The sequence below is a fragment of the Salminus brasiliensis genome, chromosome 2 (genome assembly GCF_030463535.1).
Source record: "Salminus brasiliensis chromosome 2, fSalBra1.hap2, whole genome shotgun sequence".
Taxonomy (NCBI): domain Eukaryota; kingdom Metazoa; phylum Chordata; class Actinopteri; order Characiformes; family Bryconidae; genus Salminus; species Salminus brasiliensis.
In genome coordinates, this window is record NC_132879.1 from 59,895,510 (window position 1) to 59,912,104 (window position 16,595).

The 16,595-nt window shown below is 45.2% G+C and overlaps 1 protein-coding gene across 1 annotated transcript; it reads right to left on the reverse strand.

The window, feature by feature from the left end:
* Nucleotides 1–7,676: 7,676 nt before the first annotated feature.
* On the reverse strand, nt 7,677–14,874 carry LOC140549602 (sodium-dependent neutral amino acid transporter B(0)AT1-like). Its single transcript, XM_072673346.1, has 12 exons — nt 14,400–14,874; nt 13,892–14,032; nt 12,106–12,243; nt 11,794–11,975; nt 11,112–11,222; nt 10,890–11,002; nt 10,394–10,522; nt 10,059–10,215; nt 9,631–9,835; nt 9,194–9,353; nt 8,345–8,507; nt 7,677–8,095 (listed from the first exon to the last, which is right to left on the reverse strand). The coding sequence occupies exons 1-12, from the start codon at nt 14,596–14,598 to the stop codon at nt 7,958–7,960; spliced, it is 1,836 nt and encodes a 611-aa protein (XP_072529447.1). The 5' UTR covers nt 14,599–14,874; the 3' UTR covers nt 7,677–7,957.
* Between the last annotated feature and the right edge of the window lie 1,721 nt (nt 14,875–16,595).

The window sequence follows — 16,595 nt, forward strand, 5'->3', positions numbered from 1 at the left end:
AGGTTTGAGATGGTTCAGAGTGGAGGTTCGAGATGATTCATTCAGAGTGGAGGTTCGAGATGATTCATTCAGAGAGGAGGTTTGAGATGGTTCAGACTGGAGGTTTGAGATGATTCAGAGTGGAGGTTTGAGATGGTTCAGAGTGGAGGTTCGAAATGATTCATTCAGAGTGGAGGTTCGAGATGATTCATTCAGAGAGGAGGTTCAAAATGATTCAATCAGAGTGGAGGTTCGAGATGGTTCAGAGTGGAGGTTCGAGCCATGATAAATCAGTGTTCATGTTAACTGCTAAAGAAACAGCCTGAGTTTTAGCTTCAGCAGATGCTGGCATCAACCTGATGACCAAAAACGTTAAAAAGACGTTCTCTCGGTCTGCCCCATCTGTCCGGGTTCAGAGTGGAGGTTTGAGATGGTTCAGAGTGGAGGTTCGAGATGATTCATTCAGAGTGGAGGTTCAAGATGATTCACAGTGGAGGTTGGAGATGGTTCAGAGTGGAGGTTCGAGATGGTTCAGAGTGGAGGTTTGAGATGGTTCAGAGTGGAGGTTCGAAATGATTCATTCAGAGAGGAGGTTCGAAATGATTCATTCAGAGAGGAGGTTCGAAATGATTCATTCACAGTGGAGGTTCGAGATGGTTCAGAGTGGAGGTTCGAGATGATTCATTTAGAGTGGAGGTTCGAGATGATTTATTCAGAGTGGAGGTTTGAGATGATTCAGAGTGGAGGTTTTGAGATGGTTCAGAGTGGAGGTTTCTAGACGATTCATTCAGAGTGGAGGTTCGAGATGGTTCAGAGTGGAGGTTTGAGATGGTTCAGAGTGGAGGTTCGAGATGATTCAGAGTGGAGGTTCAAGATGATTCTTAGTGGAGGTTCGAGATGATTCAGAGTGGAGGTTTGAGGTTTGAGATGGTTCAGAGTGGAGGTTCGAGATGGTTCAGAGTGGAGGTTCAAGATGATTCTTAGTGGAGGTTCGAGATGATTCAGAGTGGAGGTTTGAGGTTCGAGATGGTTCAGAGTGGAGGTTTGGGATGGTTCAGAGTGGAGGTTCGAGATAATTCAGAGTGGAGTTTCGAGATGATTCAGAGTGGAGGTTTGAGGTTCGAGATGGTTCAGAGTGGAGGTTTGAGATGGTTCAGAGTGGAGGTTCGAGATGATTCATTCAGAGTGGAGGTTCGAGATGATTCATTCAGAGAGGAGGTTTGAGATGGTTCAGACTGGAGGTTTGAGATGATTCAGAGTGGAGGTTTGAGATGGTTCAGAGTGGAGGTTCGAAATGATTCATTCAGAGTGGAGGTTCGAGATGATTCATTCAGAGAGGAGGTTCAAAATGATTCAATCAGAGTGGAGGTTCGAGATGGTTCAGAGTGGAGGTTCGAGCCATGATAAATCAGTGTTCATGTTAACTGCTAAAGAAACAGCCTGAGTTTTAGCTTCAGCAGATGCTGGAATCAACCTGATGACCAAAAACGTTAAAAAGACATTCTCTCGGTCTGCCCCATCTGTCCGGGTTCAGAGTGGAGGTTTGAGATGGTTCAGAGTGGAGTTTCGAGATGGTTCATTCAGAGTGGAGGTTCGAGATAATTCAGAGTGGAGTTTCGAGATGGTTCATTCAGAGTGGAGGTTCGAGATAATTCAGAGTGGAGGTTCGAGATGGTTCAGAGTGGAGGTTCGAGATGGTTCAGAGTGGAGGTTCAAGATGATTCTTAGTGGAGGTTCGAGATGATTCAGAGTGGAGGTTTGAGATGGTTCAGAGTGGAGGTTCGAGATGGTTCATTCAGAGTGGAGGTTGGAGATAATTCAGAGTGGAGGTTCGAGATGGTTCAGAGTGGAGGTTCAAGATGATTCTTAGTGGAGGTTCGAGATGATTCAGAGTGGAGGTTTGAGGTTTGAGATGGTTCAGAGTGGAGGTTCGAGATGGTTCAGAGTGGAGGTTCAAGATGATTCTTAGTGGAGGTTCGAGATGATTCAGAGTGGAGGTTTGAGGTTCGAGATGGTTCAGAGTGGAGGTTTGGGATGGTTCAGAGTGGAGGTTCGAGATAATTCAGAGTGGAGTTTCGAGATGGTTCATTCAGAGTGGAGGTTCGAGATAATTCAGAGTGGAGTTTCGAGATGGTTCATTCAGAGTGGAGGTTCGAGATAATTCAGAGTGGAGGTTCGAGATGGTTCAGAGTGGAGGTTCGAGATGGTTCAGAGTGGAGGTTCAAGATGATTCTTAGTGGAGGTTCAAGATGATTCAGAGTGGAGGTTTGAGATGGTTCAGAGTGGAGGTTCGAGATGGTTCAGAGTGGAGGTTCGAGATGGTTCATTCAGAGTGGAGGTTGGAGATAATTCAGAGTGGAGGTTCGAGATGGTTCAGAGTGGAGGTTCGAGATGGTTCAGAGTGGAGGTTCAAGATGATTCTTAGTGGAGGTTCGAGATGATTCAGAGTGGAGGTTTGAGGTTTGAGATGGTTCAGAGTGGAGGTTCGAGATGGTTCAGAGTGGAGGTTCGAGATGGTTCAGAGTGGAGGTTCAAGATGATTCTTAGTGGAGGTTCGAAATGATTCAGAGTGGAGGTTTGAGGTTTGAGATGGTTCAGAGTGGAGGTTTGAGGTTTGAGATGGTTCAGAGTGGAGGTTCGAGATAATTCAGAGTGGAGGTTTGAGATGGTTCAGAGTGGAGGTTTGAGATGGTTCAGAGTGGAGGTTCGAGATAATTCAGAGTGGAGGTTCGAGATGATTCAGAGTGGAGGTTCGAGATGGTTCAGAGTGGAGGTTCGAGATAATTCAGAGTGGAGGTTCGAGATGATTTAGAGTGGAGGTTCGAGATGGTCCAGAGTGGAGGTTTGGGATGGTTCAGAGTGGAGGTTTGGGATGGTTCAGAGTGGAGGTTCGAGATAATTCAGAGTGGAGTTTCGAGATGGTTCATTCAGAGTGGAGGTTCGAGATAATTCAGAGTGGAGGTTTGAGATGGTTCAGAGTGGAGGATCGAGATGATTCATTCAGAGTGGAGGTTTGAGATGGTTCAGAGTGGTAGGTTTGAGATGGTTCAGACTGGAGGTTCGAGATGATTCAGAGTGGAGGTTTGAGATGGTTCAGAGTGGAGGTTCGAGATGATTCATTCAGAGTGGAGGTTCGAGATGATTCATTCAGAGAGGAGGTTCAAAATGATTCAATCAGAGTGGAGGTTCGAGATGATTCATTCAGAGTGGAGGTTCGAGATGATTCATTTAGAGTGGAGGTTTGAGATGGTTCAGAGTGGAGGTTCAAGATGATTTATTCAGAGTGGAGGTTTGAGATGATTCATTCAGAGTGGAGGTTGGAGATGATTCAGAGTGGAGGTTTGAGATGATTCATTCAGAGTGGAAGTTTGAGATGGTTCAGAGTGGAGGTTTAAGACGATTCAGAGTGGAGGTTCAAGATGATTTATTCAGAGTGGAGGTTTGAGATGATTCATTCAGAGTGGAGGTTGGAGATGATTCAGAGTGGAGGTTTGAGATGATTCATTCAGAGTGGAAGTTTGAGATGGTTCAGAGTGGAGGTTTAAGACGATTCAGAGTGGAGGTTTGAGTTGGTTCAGAGTGGAGGTTTGAGATGGTTCAGAGTGGAGGTTCAAGATGATTTATTCAGAGTGGAGGTTTGAGATGATTCATTCAGAGTGGAGGTTGGAGATGATTCAGAGTGGAGGTTTGAGATGATTCATTCAGAGTGGAAGTTTGAGATGGTTCAGAGTGGAGGTTTAAGACGATTCAGAGTGGAGGTTCGAGATGATTCATTCAGAGTGGAGGTTTGAGATGGTTCAGACTGGAGGTTTGAGATGATTCAGAGTGGAGGTTTGAGATGGTTCAGACTGGAGGTTTGAGATGATTCAGAGTGGAGGTTTGAGATGGTTCAGAGTGGAGGTTCGAGATGATTCATTCAGAGTGGAGGTTCGAGATGATTCATTCAGAGAGGAGGTTTGAGATGGTTCAGACTGGAGGTTTGAGATGATTCAGAGTGGAGGTTTGAGATGGTTCAGAGTGGAGGTTCGAGATGATTCATTCAGAGTGGAGGTTCGAGATGATTCATTCAGAGAGGAGGTTTGAGATGGTTCAGACTGGAGGTTTGAGATGATTCAGAGTGGAGGTTTGAGATGGTTCAGAGTGGAGGTTCGAAATGATTCATTCAGAGTGGAGGTTCGAGATGATTCATTCAGAGAGGAGGTTCAAAATGATTCAATCAGAGTGGAGGTTCGAGATGGTTCAGAGTGGAGGTTCGAGCCATGATAAATCAGTGTTCATGTTAACTGCTAAAGAAACAGCCTGAGTTTTAGCTTCAGCAGATGCTGGCATCAACCTGATGACCAAAAACGTTAAAAAGTCATTCTCTCGGTCTGCCCCATCTGTCCGGGTTCAGAGTGGAGGTTTGAGATGGTTCAGAGTGGAGGTTCGAGATGATTCATTCAGAGTGGAGGTTCAAGATGATTCACAGTGGAGGTTGGAGATGGTTCAGAGTGGAGGTTCGAGATGGTTCAGAGTGGAGGTTTGAGATGGTTCAGAGTGGAGGTTCGAAATGATTCATTCAGAGAGGAGGTTCGAAATGATTCATTCAGAGAGGAGGTTCGAAATGATTCATTCACAGTGGAGGTTCGAGATGGTTCAGAGTGGAGGTTCGAGATGATTCATTTAGAGTGGAGGTTCGAGATGATTTATTCAGAGTGGAGGTTTGAGATGATTCAGAGTGGAGGTTTTGAGATGGTTCAGAGTGGAGGTTTCTAGACGATTCATTCAGAGTGGAGGTTCGAGATGGTTCAGAGTGGAGGTTTGAGATGGTTCAGAGTGGAGGTTCGAGATGATTCAGAGTGGAGGTTCAAGATGATTCTTAGTGGAGGTTCGAGATGATTCAGAGTGGAGGTTTGAGGTTTGAGATGGTTCAGAGTGGAGGTTCGAGATGGTTCAGAGTGGAGGTTCAAGATGATTCTTAGTGGAGGTTCGAGATGATTCAGAGTGGAGGTTTGAGGTTCGAGATGGTTCAGAGTGGAGGTTTGGGATGGTTCAGAGTGGAGGTTCGAGATAATTCAGAGTGGAGTTTCGAGATGGTTCATTCAGAGTGGAGGTTCGAGATAATTCAGAGTGGAGTTTCGAGATGGTTCATTCAGAGTGGAGGTTCGAGATAATTCAGAGTGGAGGTTCGAGATGGTTCAGAGTGGAGGTTCGAGATGGTTCAGAGTGGAGGTTCAAGATGATTCTTAGTGGAGGTTCGAGATGATTCAGAGTGGAGGTTTGAGATGGTTCAGAGTGGAGGTTCGAGATGGTTCAGAGTGGAGGTTCGAGATGGTTCATTCAGAGTGGAGGTTGGAGATAATTCAGAGTGGAGGTTCGAGATGGTTCAGAGTGGAGGTTCAAGATGATTCTTAGTGGAGGTTCGAGATGATTCAGAGTGGAGGTTTGAGGTTTGAGATGGTTCAGAGTGGAGGTTCGAGATGGTTCAGAGTGGAGGTTCGAGATGGTTCAGAGTGGAGGTTCAAGATGATTCTTAGTGGAGGTTCGAAATGATTCAGAGTGGAGGTTTGAGGTTTGAGATGGTTCAGAGTGGAGGTTTGAGGTTTGAGATGGTTCAGAGTGGAGGTTCGAGATAATTCAGAGTGGAGGTTTGAGATGGTTCAGAGTGGAGGTTTGAGATGGTTCATTCAGAGTGGAGGTTCGAAATGGTTCAGAGTGGAGGTTTGAGATCATTCAGAATGGAGGTTTGAGATAATTCAGAATGGAGGTTTGAGATAATTCAGAGTGGAGGTTCGAGATGATTCAGAATGGAGGTTCGAGATGGTTCAGAGTGGAGGTTTGGGATGGTTCAGAGTGGAAGTTCGAGATAATTCAGAGTGGAGTTTTGAGATGGTTCATTCAGAGTAGAGGTTCGAGATGGTTCAGAGTGGAGGTTCGAGATAATTCAGAGTGAAGGTTTGAGATGGTTCATTCAGAGTGGAGGTTCAGAGTGGAGGTTTGAGACAATTCAGAATGGAGGTTTGAGATAATTTAGAGTGGAGGTTCGAGATGATTCAGAGTGGAGGTTCGAGATGGTTCAGAGTGAAGGTTCGAGATAATTCAGAGTGGAGGTTCGAGATGATTTAGAGTGGAGGTTCGAGATGGTCCAGAGTGGAGGTTTGGGATGGTTCAGAGTGGAGGTTTGGGATGGTTCAGAGTGGAGGTTCGAGATAATTCAGAGTGGAGTTTCGAGATGGTTCATTCAGAGTGGAGGTTCGAGATGGTTCAGAGTGGAGGTTTGAAATAATTCAGAGTGGAGTTTCAAGATGGTTCAGAGTGGAGGTTCAGAGTGGAGGTTTGAGATCATTCAGAGTGGAGGTTCAAGATGGTTCATTCAAAGTGGAGGTTTGAGATGGTTCAGAATGGAGGTTTGAGATAATTCAGAGTGGAGGTTCGAGATGGTTCAGAGTGGAGGTTTGGGATGGTTCAGAGTGGAGGTTCGAGATGATTCATTCAGAGTGGAGGTTCGAGATGATTCATTCAGAGTGGAGGTTCGAGATGATTCAGAGTGGAGGTTTGAGATGGTTCAGAGTGGAGGTTCAGAGTTGAGGCTTGAGATGGTTCAGAGTGGAGGTTTGAGATAATTCAGAGTGGAGATTCGAGATGGTTCCTTCAGAGTGGAGGTTCGAGATGGTTCATTCAGAGTGGAGGTTCGAAATGGTTCAGAGTGGAGGTTTGAGATCATTCAGAATGGAGGTTTGAGATAATTCAGATTGGAGGTTTGAGATGATTCAGAGTGGAGGTTCGAGATGGTTCAGAGTGGAGGTTTGAGATGGTTCAGAGTGGAGGTTCGAGATGATTCTTAGTGGAGGTTCGAGATGATTCAGAGTGGAGGTTTGAGGTTTGAGATGGTTCAGAGTGGAGGTTCAAGATGATTCTTAGTTGAGGTTCGAGATGATTCAGAGTGGAGGTTTGAGGTTTGAGATGGTTCAGAGTGGAGGTTTGGGATGGTTCAGAGTGGAGGTTCGAGATAATTCAGAGTGGAGTTTCGAGATGGTTCAGAGTGGAGGTTCGAGATAATTCAGAGTGGAGGTTCGAGATGGTTCAGAGTGGAGGTTCGAGATGGTTCAGAGTGGAGGTTCAAGATGATTCTTAGTGGAGGTTCGAGATGATTCAGAGTGGAGGTTTGAGATGGTTCAGAGTGGAGGTTCGAGATGGTTCAGAGTGGAGGTTCGAGATGGTTCATTCAGAGTGGAGGTTGGAGATAATTCAGAGTGGAGGTTCGAGATGGTTCAGAGTGGAGGTTCGAGATGGTTCAGAGTGGAGGTTCAAGATGATTCTTAGTGGAGGTTCGAGATGATTCAGAGTGGAGGTTTGAGGTTTGAGATGGTTCAGAGTGGAGGTTCGAGATGGTTCAGAGTGGAGGTTCGAGATGGTTCAGAGTGGAGGTTCGAGATGATTCAGAGTGGAGGTTTGAGGTTTGAGATGGTTCAGAGTGGAGGTTTGAGGTTTGAGATGGTTCAGAGTGGAGGTTCAAGATGGTTCAGAGTGGAGGTTTGAGATGATGTGGAGTTTAAAACGTGAGCATTTTTCACCTTTTCCAAACTCACACACTCACAGTTTACTCATCAACCAATCACATCAATATACAACTTCTATCAAACCTTCAAAAGAACTGATTCACAGCAACGTTTTCTGCAGCTTCTTACTCAAACATGGACACCAGATTCCTGGAAACATCTTTTTTATTGTCATTTTGCTTCAGCACCCCTACCTCACACACTCGCCGTGCAATCCTGATAATAATGGTAATGCTATGGAAGAACTGATACTGAGTGTCTTTAAAATGTGTCCCTGTTTAGGGAACTTTTATCATCAGCTGATATCATTAATAGCTCATAAACGGTCAGATGTATCTAACATCACCTATAGGTGAAGCTCATGGCAGCAATTACAATGAATACATGAATAATTCTGCAGACATGGCGAAAATCTGCACATGCACAAACAGAGGCCAGTTTCACTTGTGGCACCGGTTCTGGAGGAACTTCCACAGGGCAAAGATCGGCACGATCAGGCTTGGAACTCCGGCCAGGATGAAGATGATGATGTTGATCCACCAGGGGTACGCTCGGTGGGTCACGGCTGGAAAGTTAGCCTGTGAGTGTGAAAAAGACATTCAGCTGTGAAGAGCTAAAGCAGAAACACGGCAGAAAGAGGATCTCAAAGACATGAAGACAACAATCTCTTCAGTGTAGGCCGATCACAGATACATTCACAAAGTGGACAAAAGCATTCGGACACCTGTTCATTTAGTGTTTCTTCTGAAATCAGGGGTACTATAGAGCTGATCCTGTTTTTGTTGGAGTAACTGTCTCTACTGTCCAGAGAAGAAGAGAACACTTACTGAGCTGGGGTCCCAGGCCATGTAGGTGGGCTGCTCTAATACCATGGTGATTATGTAGGCCAGGAGAATGAGGAGCACAATGAGAGGACTGATAACTCTCCAAGTGGCCTGCCAGAAGATGTTGGGCTTGTGTCCGATCATGAACTCAATGTCTTTATTGAACCTGGTCAGAAACACAAAATAACAGTATTAATATTTTTACTCGCCCCTCAAACGGATCATGGACATGTGCTCTCTGAGGGTTCACTACTTCCACTGAGGTGGTGTCCAGACGGGTAAGTCTACATCTTAGTACCTTCAGTAAGGGAACAGTTGTATGAGAATCCACTGGGATTATGTTCATGTTTCTTCTGGTTGAATGTAGTAAACCTTCCAAACTAATTTAAGACACAGAAGTGACATTTAAGGTGTTGTTGTACCTTTAACGGTGTATTTACAGTACTCTAAGGTATGGGTATGGCAGGGTTCGGACACACCTGGTTGAATGTGTGCTGGTCAGCATCTTAAAAACATCTGACCCACATGCTAGAGTGACCATGTATCTGTTTGCAGTAAAGAGGACACTGGGGGCACAAGGACATCCACTATAGTTGATGGTTGACCAAACTTTTGACTGGTACAGAACATTGTCTGTGCCTTACAGCCCCCTGTTTTCTTCAGTTATGGTAGACCACCAGAAGGGTGGTGTCCACCACAGTTTGCTCAACCACACCTGTTCATCTCAGCTGTTAATCGTCAGGTGTTGTGGTCGTGTTGCAGCAGAAAAACAGCAGACTGTGCTGGACATCAGCCACGACCACCATTAAAGAAACCCTTGTGTAGATGGTGCAGAACCTCGAATGAGCTCACCTATCCAGACCATAGATGTAGACCACAGCCAGCATCTCGAAGAAGCCGACGGTGAGGAGAGGGATGGAGCCAGCAAAGCGGTCAAACACAGCCACCCAGTAACTCCCTGAGCGCTGAGCGAAGATGAGTGTGAGGACGAAGGACACCAGGCACGTCATTCCTACAGAACCGAACAAACTGTTACTCCGAACACCAAACTACAGAAGATTCTTTGGGTTTTTGATTGCATTCAGCAATAAGAGAGTAAGTGAGGTCAGGATGTTGGTACCAGGTTGTATCAGGTTGCTGGTAGACTCTTAATGGTGGGATGCCAGAGAAGAACCACATTTGGTTCCATAAAGAAGCGAGTTGGTAGAAGGGATGTGTGAGTGTGAAGAACCTTTTTAGGTTTAAAGAATGGCTTAATGGTCATAATGTTTTGGCTCATGAATACTGACCTGTGAACACCTCTTTAGGCCAAGTCCTGGGCAGAATGTTTAAGTCCTGCAGAGGCACCACCACCCCTTCAATATTCCCAAACAAGGTGGAGAGTCCCAGGCAGAAGAGCATGATGAAGAAGAGCACTGACCAGAGAGGAGAGATGGGCATCTTGGTGATGGCCTCTGTGAACACGATGAAGGCCAGGCCGGTACCCTCCACTCCCTGCAAGTACAGGTACTGTAGAAGCTGTGGAACACTAGGCATGCTAGAGCTGAGCAGTTATGTGCCCGGAACGGCTAATTTCCTTTTAGCATTCAGTGCCGAGTGTGGACAGAGTTCTGGATTCTGTTGAGTTCTAGAGTTGTAAAATGTGACACTTCTGTTCTGTGGTGAAAACACTGGACAGTGCATGATCATGCAGGGTGAGTAAGAAGCTTTTCTGTACCTCACTGAGGAACGTCTGTAATTCACAGGTCTTCAGGTGGAGGTCCTGAATGATTCCTGGTTCAGTGTTATTGAGATTATTCAAGACCTCAAAATAATTTGTGTCTGTGATGTTTCCATCTGGAAGATCAAACGCATTCACGAGAGCCATGATGTTCCTGTTCAGTAATATGGAGACAGGTAGAGACATTTCCAGAACAATTAAAATGTAGCTCCAGTGGATTCAGGAGAAATTGATCATTATACAGTGTATAAAACCCCCCAGACCGACACGGTAGATCAGCTGACTGACTGTTGTAGAAGCATAGAGATGTGGGCATGTGCTGGAGGACCTACCCATTGAGACAGTCATCATATCTCTGAGTGGCTCTGAAACCAATGATGGAGTAGATGACTGTAGCTGCGTAGATGGAGGTGAAGCCGGTAACGGTGGAGATGATCACAGCGTCCTGCTCACAGTTGTTACTGTAAACACATCAAAGGAACACTCATGTGACTAGCTTTAGCTAAACTTAAAAGTTAGCATACTGTTGCCATCACGCAACAGCCTCCTATCTCCAAACAGCAGCTTTAGAGGAGGAGGAACCTTCTGAATCTTCAATGGAAGTCAGTGAAAATCATTTTATTCAGAGTCATGGTGGAGCATTTCTATTGATCCGTGAAACTGTAAGAATGGAGATATGAGGTTTTATGCAGGATGCTGATGGTGTATATATGTCTAACATTAGCTAATCCTACTAGTTAGCATGGATGTGACATTAGCTAATCTTACCAGACAGCACAAATGCTGAAGTGTTATGGGACTGAGGTGGTACTGGAAGCTCCTACTTACTGTACGGAGTTGTAGCTGGAGAAGGAGATGAGACCCCCCCATGCCAGACCAAACGAGTAGAAGACCTGGGCCCCTGCATCCAGCCAGGTGGTGGGCTTCATCAGCTCGTTCAGCTGCAGTGAGAGAGGAATCACACTGCAGTGTCTGAGTTATTCAGATCAAAAGAACAGCGATTGAATCTTCTTGAGAAGGTGATGATCTGCACTTATTGGAATCACTCACATCTGGAGTGAAGAGGAACTTGATGCCGTTCACAGAGCCTTTGAGGGTCAGCCCTCGGATCAGGAAGATAGTGAGGACTATGTAGGGAAGAGTAGACGTGATGTACACAGCCTGGAATGAGAGAAGGTGAATAGAGGAATCCAAAGTTTAGTAGAAAGCCTTCTTCTCTGGACAGTAGAGACAGTTACTCCAACACAAGCAGAAGAAACAGTGAATGATCAGGTGTCCCAATACTTTTGTCCATATATTGTCTCTCTAATCTCAGACACTGCTGAATACGAAAGGCAGTACTGATTCCTACAGTACATTACAGTACAGTACATACAGAGATACTCAGTACTCTACACCTGACTGGTTCAGGATTAGAGCTGCATTAAGAGCTGTTGGAGAGGCTGAGGAGAAGGTCTCAGGCAGGGTTCGAGGACAGTGAGGCACTCGGTTGGACCCCCAGGAGAAGTTTGTTCCACCACCTCGGTTTCAGGACAGAGATAAGTCTAGATGCTTTTCTTTACATATGTCTTGAAGGATGGATGTTGTCTTAGATCACATTGTCAGGTGTGTGAAGGCTGCAGCTGGATGGTTAATGACCACTGCATTAAAAAGGCTAACTGAGCAGTGTTGGGCAAAGTATTTCTTACAGTCCTGTGAACTCAGCAGAGTTGTGTTTACCAATTACAGCTACCTTGCCTGTGGACTCGATGCCCCTTATGCAGCAGGTGTACAGCACAGTCCAGGCACACAGAGAGGTCAAGACAAGCCACCACTGGAGACCCCCAGAGTCCTCTATAGAGGCTGAGCTGTTCAGAGTCTTCCTGTACCAGAAATAATCCACAGAAGAGCTAAGGGCACACTCCGTCACCAGACCTGCAGGAGACAGTGAGGGTTTGGGTTGGCACCCTTAGTCTGTATCTCACTGTGGACCAATCATACGCCTGCATGCACCTTCTGTATTTGAGCTACTGTGCTCAGTGTGATTGTGTGATTTTGGACTGACCTGTTTTATTGTCATTGATGGGACACTGGCTCCAGGGCAGTGGGTCTTGGAAGGAGTTGAAGAAGTACCACATGACCCAGGAAATAATTGTGTTATAGTACAGGGCCACGAGGAAAGACACTGTCATGGATGCGATTCCTAAAGAGAATCAAACACAGGTTTACTCTCAGTTCTGCTGTTTCTGCAGGGCTTAGGGTGAGATTCCAGCCAATAATGGTGAACATGGTGGGAATTGGACTTACTGCCCTGTACTTTTACCAATAAGGTATTTGTGTAAAGAACCTCTACACTGTTAAGGAACTGCTATTGGCCCTGCCCTGCCTGAGGGGGGAGATGGATGGATCCATGTTTTTGAGGACAGTCCATTGGGCTCAGAACTGGTTTCCTTGAACACTACAGAGCCCCTCCCTATGACAATCTCAGTTTACTACTACTACATCTCCTAAGCACTAAAAGCTGAAAAAGGACTTTGCTCGTTCAGACCATGACCTCTCCATGATTACGGTACGGGGGAAGAATAGATAACTGTAAGTGGAGCGATAGGAGGTGGGCTGTGGTGGTAGGTAGTCGTTGGACATGGAATATAGAGATGGACATTTCTAAGATGTTACTTTGGGAAGAGATGGAGCTTCTCCCCCCATGCATGCTTCTCCCTCCAGGTCTAAGTTGTCTGTATTATGGGATGTCGCTTATTGTGTTTTTCTTATCAGTGTTCTCCCTCAGCCACTGAAAGCCCTGTTCAGGTAGATTTCACACTGATACCTTTCCATTACACAAATTAGACAGAGGTCTTTAGTAAATCCCATGACACTGAGCTTCACCCATAAACATGGGTTGATTTTTGCAAATCTGATTCGAGCAGCCAGACTGAGACGCATCTGTGCAAACCTGATTCTGATTGTAATGTGGTTTGGATCTGAAATCAGGTTTTCAGCTGTCCAGACAAGCACAGATCAGTCTGGATCTGACTTAGTGGGTAGCAGCAACACGGCTCCTCTCTCTGCGTCCTGCACTGTCTGTACCTGCAGCTTTTTTGGAGAATACCCTCTTCATCTGAAAGTGACCAGCATGTGAAGCTGGCTCTGGAGGTTGGATGGTGTCCTAACTGACTGCAACTGCCTGGAATGTAATGGAGAGCCAAAAGCCTCATTTCAAGGTAAGCAATGTGAGCTCAGTTCAAAGGAGGGTAATATAGATGTTCTAGGAATTCATGTCCTGATAGCACGGCGTTTTAGATATCCTGACACACCGAGAGCTATCTTGGCACCCTAATTCCTGTACTTGGGAAAGAGTAGCTCCACCAATCACATTTCCCTCACTCTGTTTCTCAGGTATACACAGCACCTAGCCACCCCTGTTGCACTTGGTCTCAACCCTGTGGGGTCAATGCTGTGGGCAGCAATTCAGGTGTATCTTCAGCATGAGACATCTTTAGCTTTCCTGCTTTGTGTTGTCCAGCTTCTCCAGATGAACAGCTGGACAGATGCTATTCACACAGAACACACAGAGCACTGACATTCTGCAGACTAATGGAAGTGTCTCTGTGATCGTCTTGTCTGAGCTGATGATGATGATGATGATGATGAAGATGATGTCTGTGTAATGGTGTTTTTATCTTCTGTTATTACTCTGTGTGAAATGAGACTTTCCTCTCAGCTGAATTAGTAGCATGTTGCTGTTTGCTAACTGCACTAGCTGAGACCACTCTTTTGAGTCGTTAGTGGACGTGAACTCATTCAGTCTTCTAGTTTTGGGAAATTGTGTTCAGCTGAATTGTAATAGTCACCAACTCCAGTCAGGTAGGGGCTAATGGACCTCCAAACTCCAACGCTTCCCTTCCTCAGCCTCTGTCCAATGGCAAACTCCAGATGCAGCAGAGGAATTCCTTCCAGGACCAGCAGGATTAGGAATGGGATTATAAAGGCTCCTGAAAAAGTGGGATTAGGACACTCGGGTAAAACCAAAACAGACCACTTTCTTCATTTATTCAGAATGAAATTGTGTAATTGACTCAGTTAAATTGATTTGAATTAAGTGTTTCATTAAAATGTTACAAAGTCATTAGAATGATTGAAGCAGATGACTGTTTTGGGGAAATCCACCAGTGACTTTACATTAACACTACAACTGCATGGTACGTGTTGTAGCTGTGTGAGATCAGGAATCCTCTAAAAACCTGATCGATTCAGCACTGATCTAAAATCTGATCTGATTACATCACTGTTTAATGATTAATTATTAGAAGGGGACACTGAATAATTTGCTTTGAACTTTCAGATGAACCCAAGTCCTACCTCCCCCGTGGCTCTGACAGAGGTAGGGGAATCTCCAGACATTCCCAAGTCCAATGCAGAAGCCAACACAGGTCAGCATGTACTGTGTTTTGTTGTCCCACTGTGGCCGGTCTCCAGCCTGGACCTCCTCCATCTTCTCCACTTCGGCGTGGGTGGGGATGCGCTCCTCCAGGCCGGGGTTAGGCAGCTTCAGCTTCATCCTGGTGAAGATCTGAAAGGTTCTGTGAAGACTTTCTCTTCAAGTGCTGTTGGTTTTTATCTGTGTGAGGGCTGCCTGTGGTGGGGGGAGTCTGTTAGTAGACCTTCCTTCCCACTGTCTGACTTTCTTATTTCACTTTCTGCCCCCTTTCTGTGCTCTTTTACCTCCCTTTGTCTTCTGATAGTCAGCAGAGTGAACAGCAGCCCTGTGATAATTATTAATTTATTAATGTGAGTGGAAAAGCAAACAGAAGTGGGACTTTGAGATGAGGTCATTGACCCACCCCTCCCTCAGTGCCTTGATGAAATGATAAGTAAAGAAGCTTTGTATGTCTGGGGTCTAATCCGGCCTATGGCTGGGTTTCATGGCCTATGCTGACTACATGGACTGAATAAAAAAACAGAATGTTTTCTTCCAGTGCAGGAACCTGTCAATCAGAGCCATCCAAAACATCTGCAGACTCATTGAGTTGTCATGTTGAATACAGAACCATTGCCTTTAAGGAACCTTGGAAAGCTTAGTCCATTCACTCCATTCACACTGGAGCCTTTAGCCTGGACTGAATTTATATAAATGAGTTACAGCCAATCAGAAAACAGCTTACTGATATATGAGTTTAAAAGACATGGTAACAGAAACAGCCTGTTTAATATTTATGGAATAAAAATAAGTTAGAAGACCTCCTGGATTACTTAAGAACTGAAAATTTGAGATTTATACTTATTAACATATGGATTACACATCTTTGCATTTTTGTCATATTTGTATGTTGGGTGTTTGTGTTACCAGGTATCAGATCCTGAGACTGACTCTTGGTTAAAATGAATCTTACACCACATTAAATAATAGAATTAATAAGAAAACAGAATCAAGTGTAATAAACGATAAATCACCATAAAATTCCTACTGCTTGTAAGTTTACCATTAAAAATATTCATCATTATCTGTGTAATATATGAAGACTACAGGTGTTCTGGTGTTTTGGTGTCCAAAGGTCAGGAAAAAGTTACTAGTATTGCAACAAGAGCCAGATTTAATATAGCAACTTTCAGTATACTTTTATTGACCCCTAAATGAGAGAATTGCTTCCAGCACAGCACTGGAATACAGTTCCGTATTGGCCAAGATAGAGATCTAATCTCTGTGAGAGAACAGCACTGCCCAGCAAATACGATAAGGATGGTGGATAGATATGTTAACTACAGTGCTATAGTTCCACCAACACCAGTCCATCAAGCACCAACACCACTCCATCAAGCACCAACACCACTCCATCATGCACCAACACCACTCCATCAAGCACCAACACCACTCCATCAAGCACCAACACCAGTCCATCAAACACCAACACCACTCCATTAAGCACCAACACCAGTCCATCAAACACCAACACCACTCCATCATATACCAACACCACACCATCATATACCAACACCAGTTCATCAAGCACCAACACCAGTCTATCAAACACCAACACCAGTCCATCAAACACCAACACCACTCCATCAAGCAAGTCAAGTCAAATTTATTTGTGTAGCTTTTTACAACTGTTGTCGTCACAAAGCAGCTTTACATAATTAGTACTTAATAAAGAACAGAGACAGAGAAGAAAGAAGAAATAACATGAAGCGTCAAAGACCCCCGTGAGCAAGCCAACGGCGACAGTGGCAAGGAAAAACTCCCTCAGAGCTGGAGGAAGAAACCTTGGGAGGAACCAAGACTCACAAGGGGGGCCCATCCTCCTCTGGCCAGACTGTTTTAAACATTAATGATAAAAATGACCAAAGCAGATACAACAGAAAGTTAATAGTTGTGATATTAATAGTGTCAGACAGGCACGAGTCCATCTAGGTTTCAACACGGCCACCAAACAGGCAGCAGCAGCTGGCAGGTGAGCCATGGGTGGTGGCGGGTTGGGGGGGGGACCCGCTGGCTGGACTGGTAGGTGGCAGCTGGTTAGATGCAGGTAGAGGGGACCTCAGCGGGCAATCTTCCTG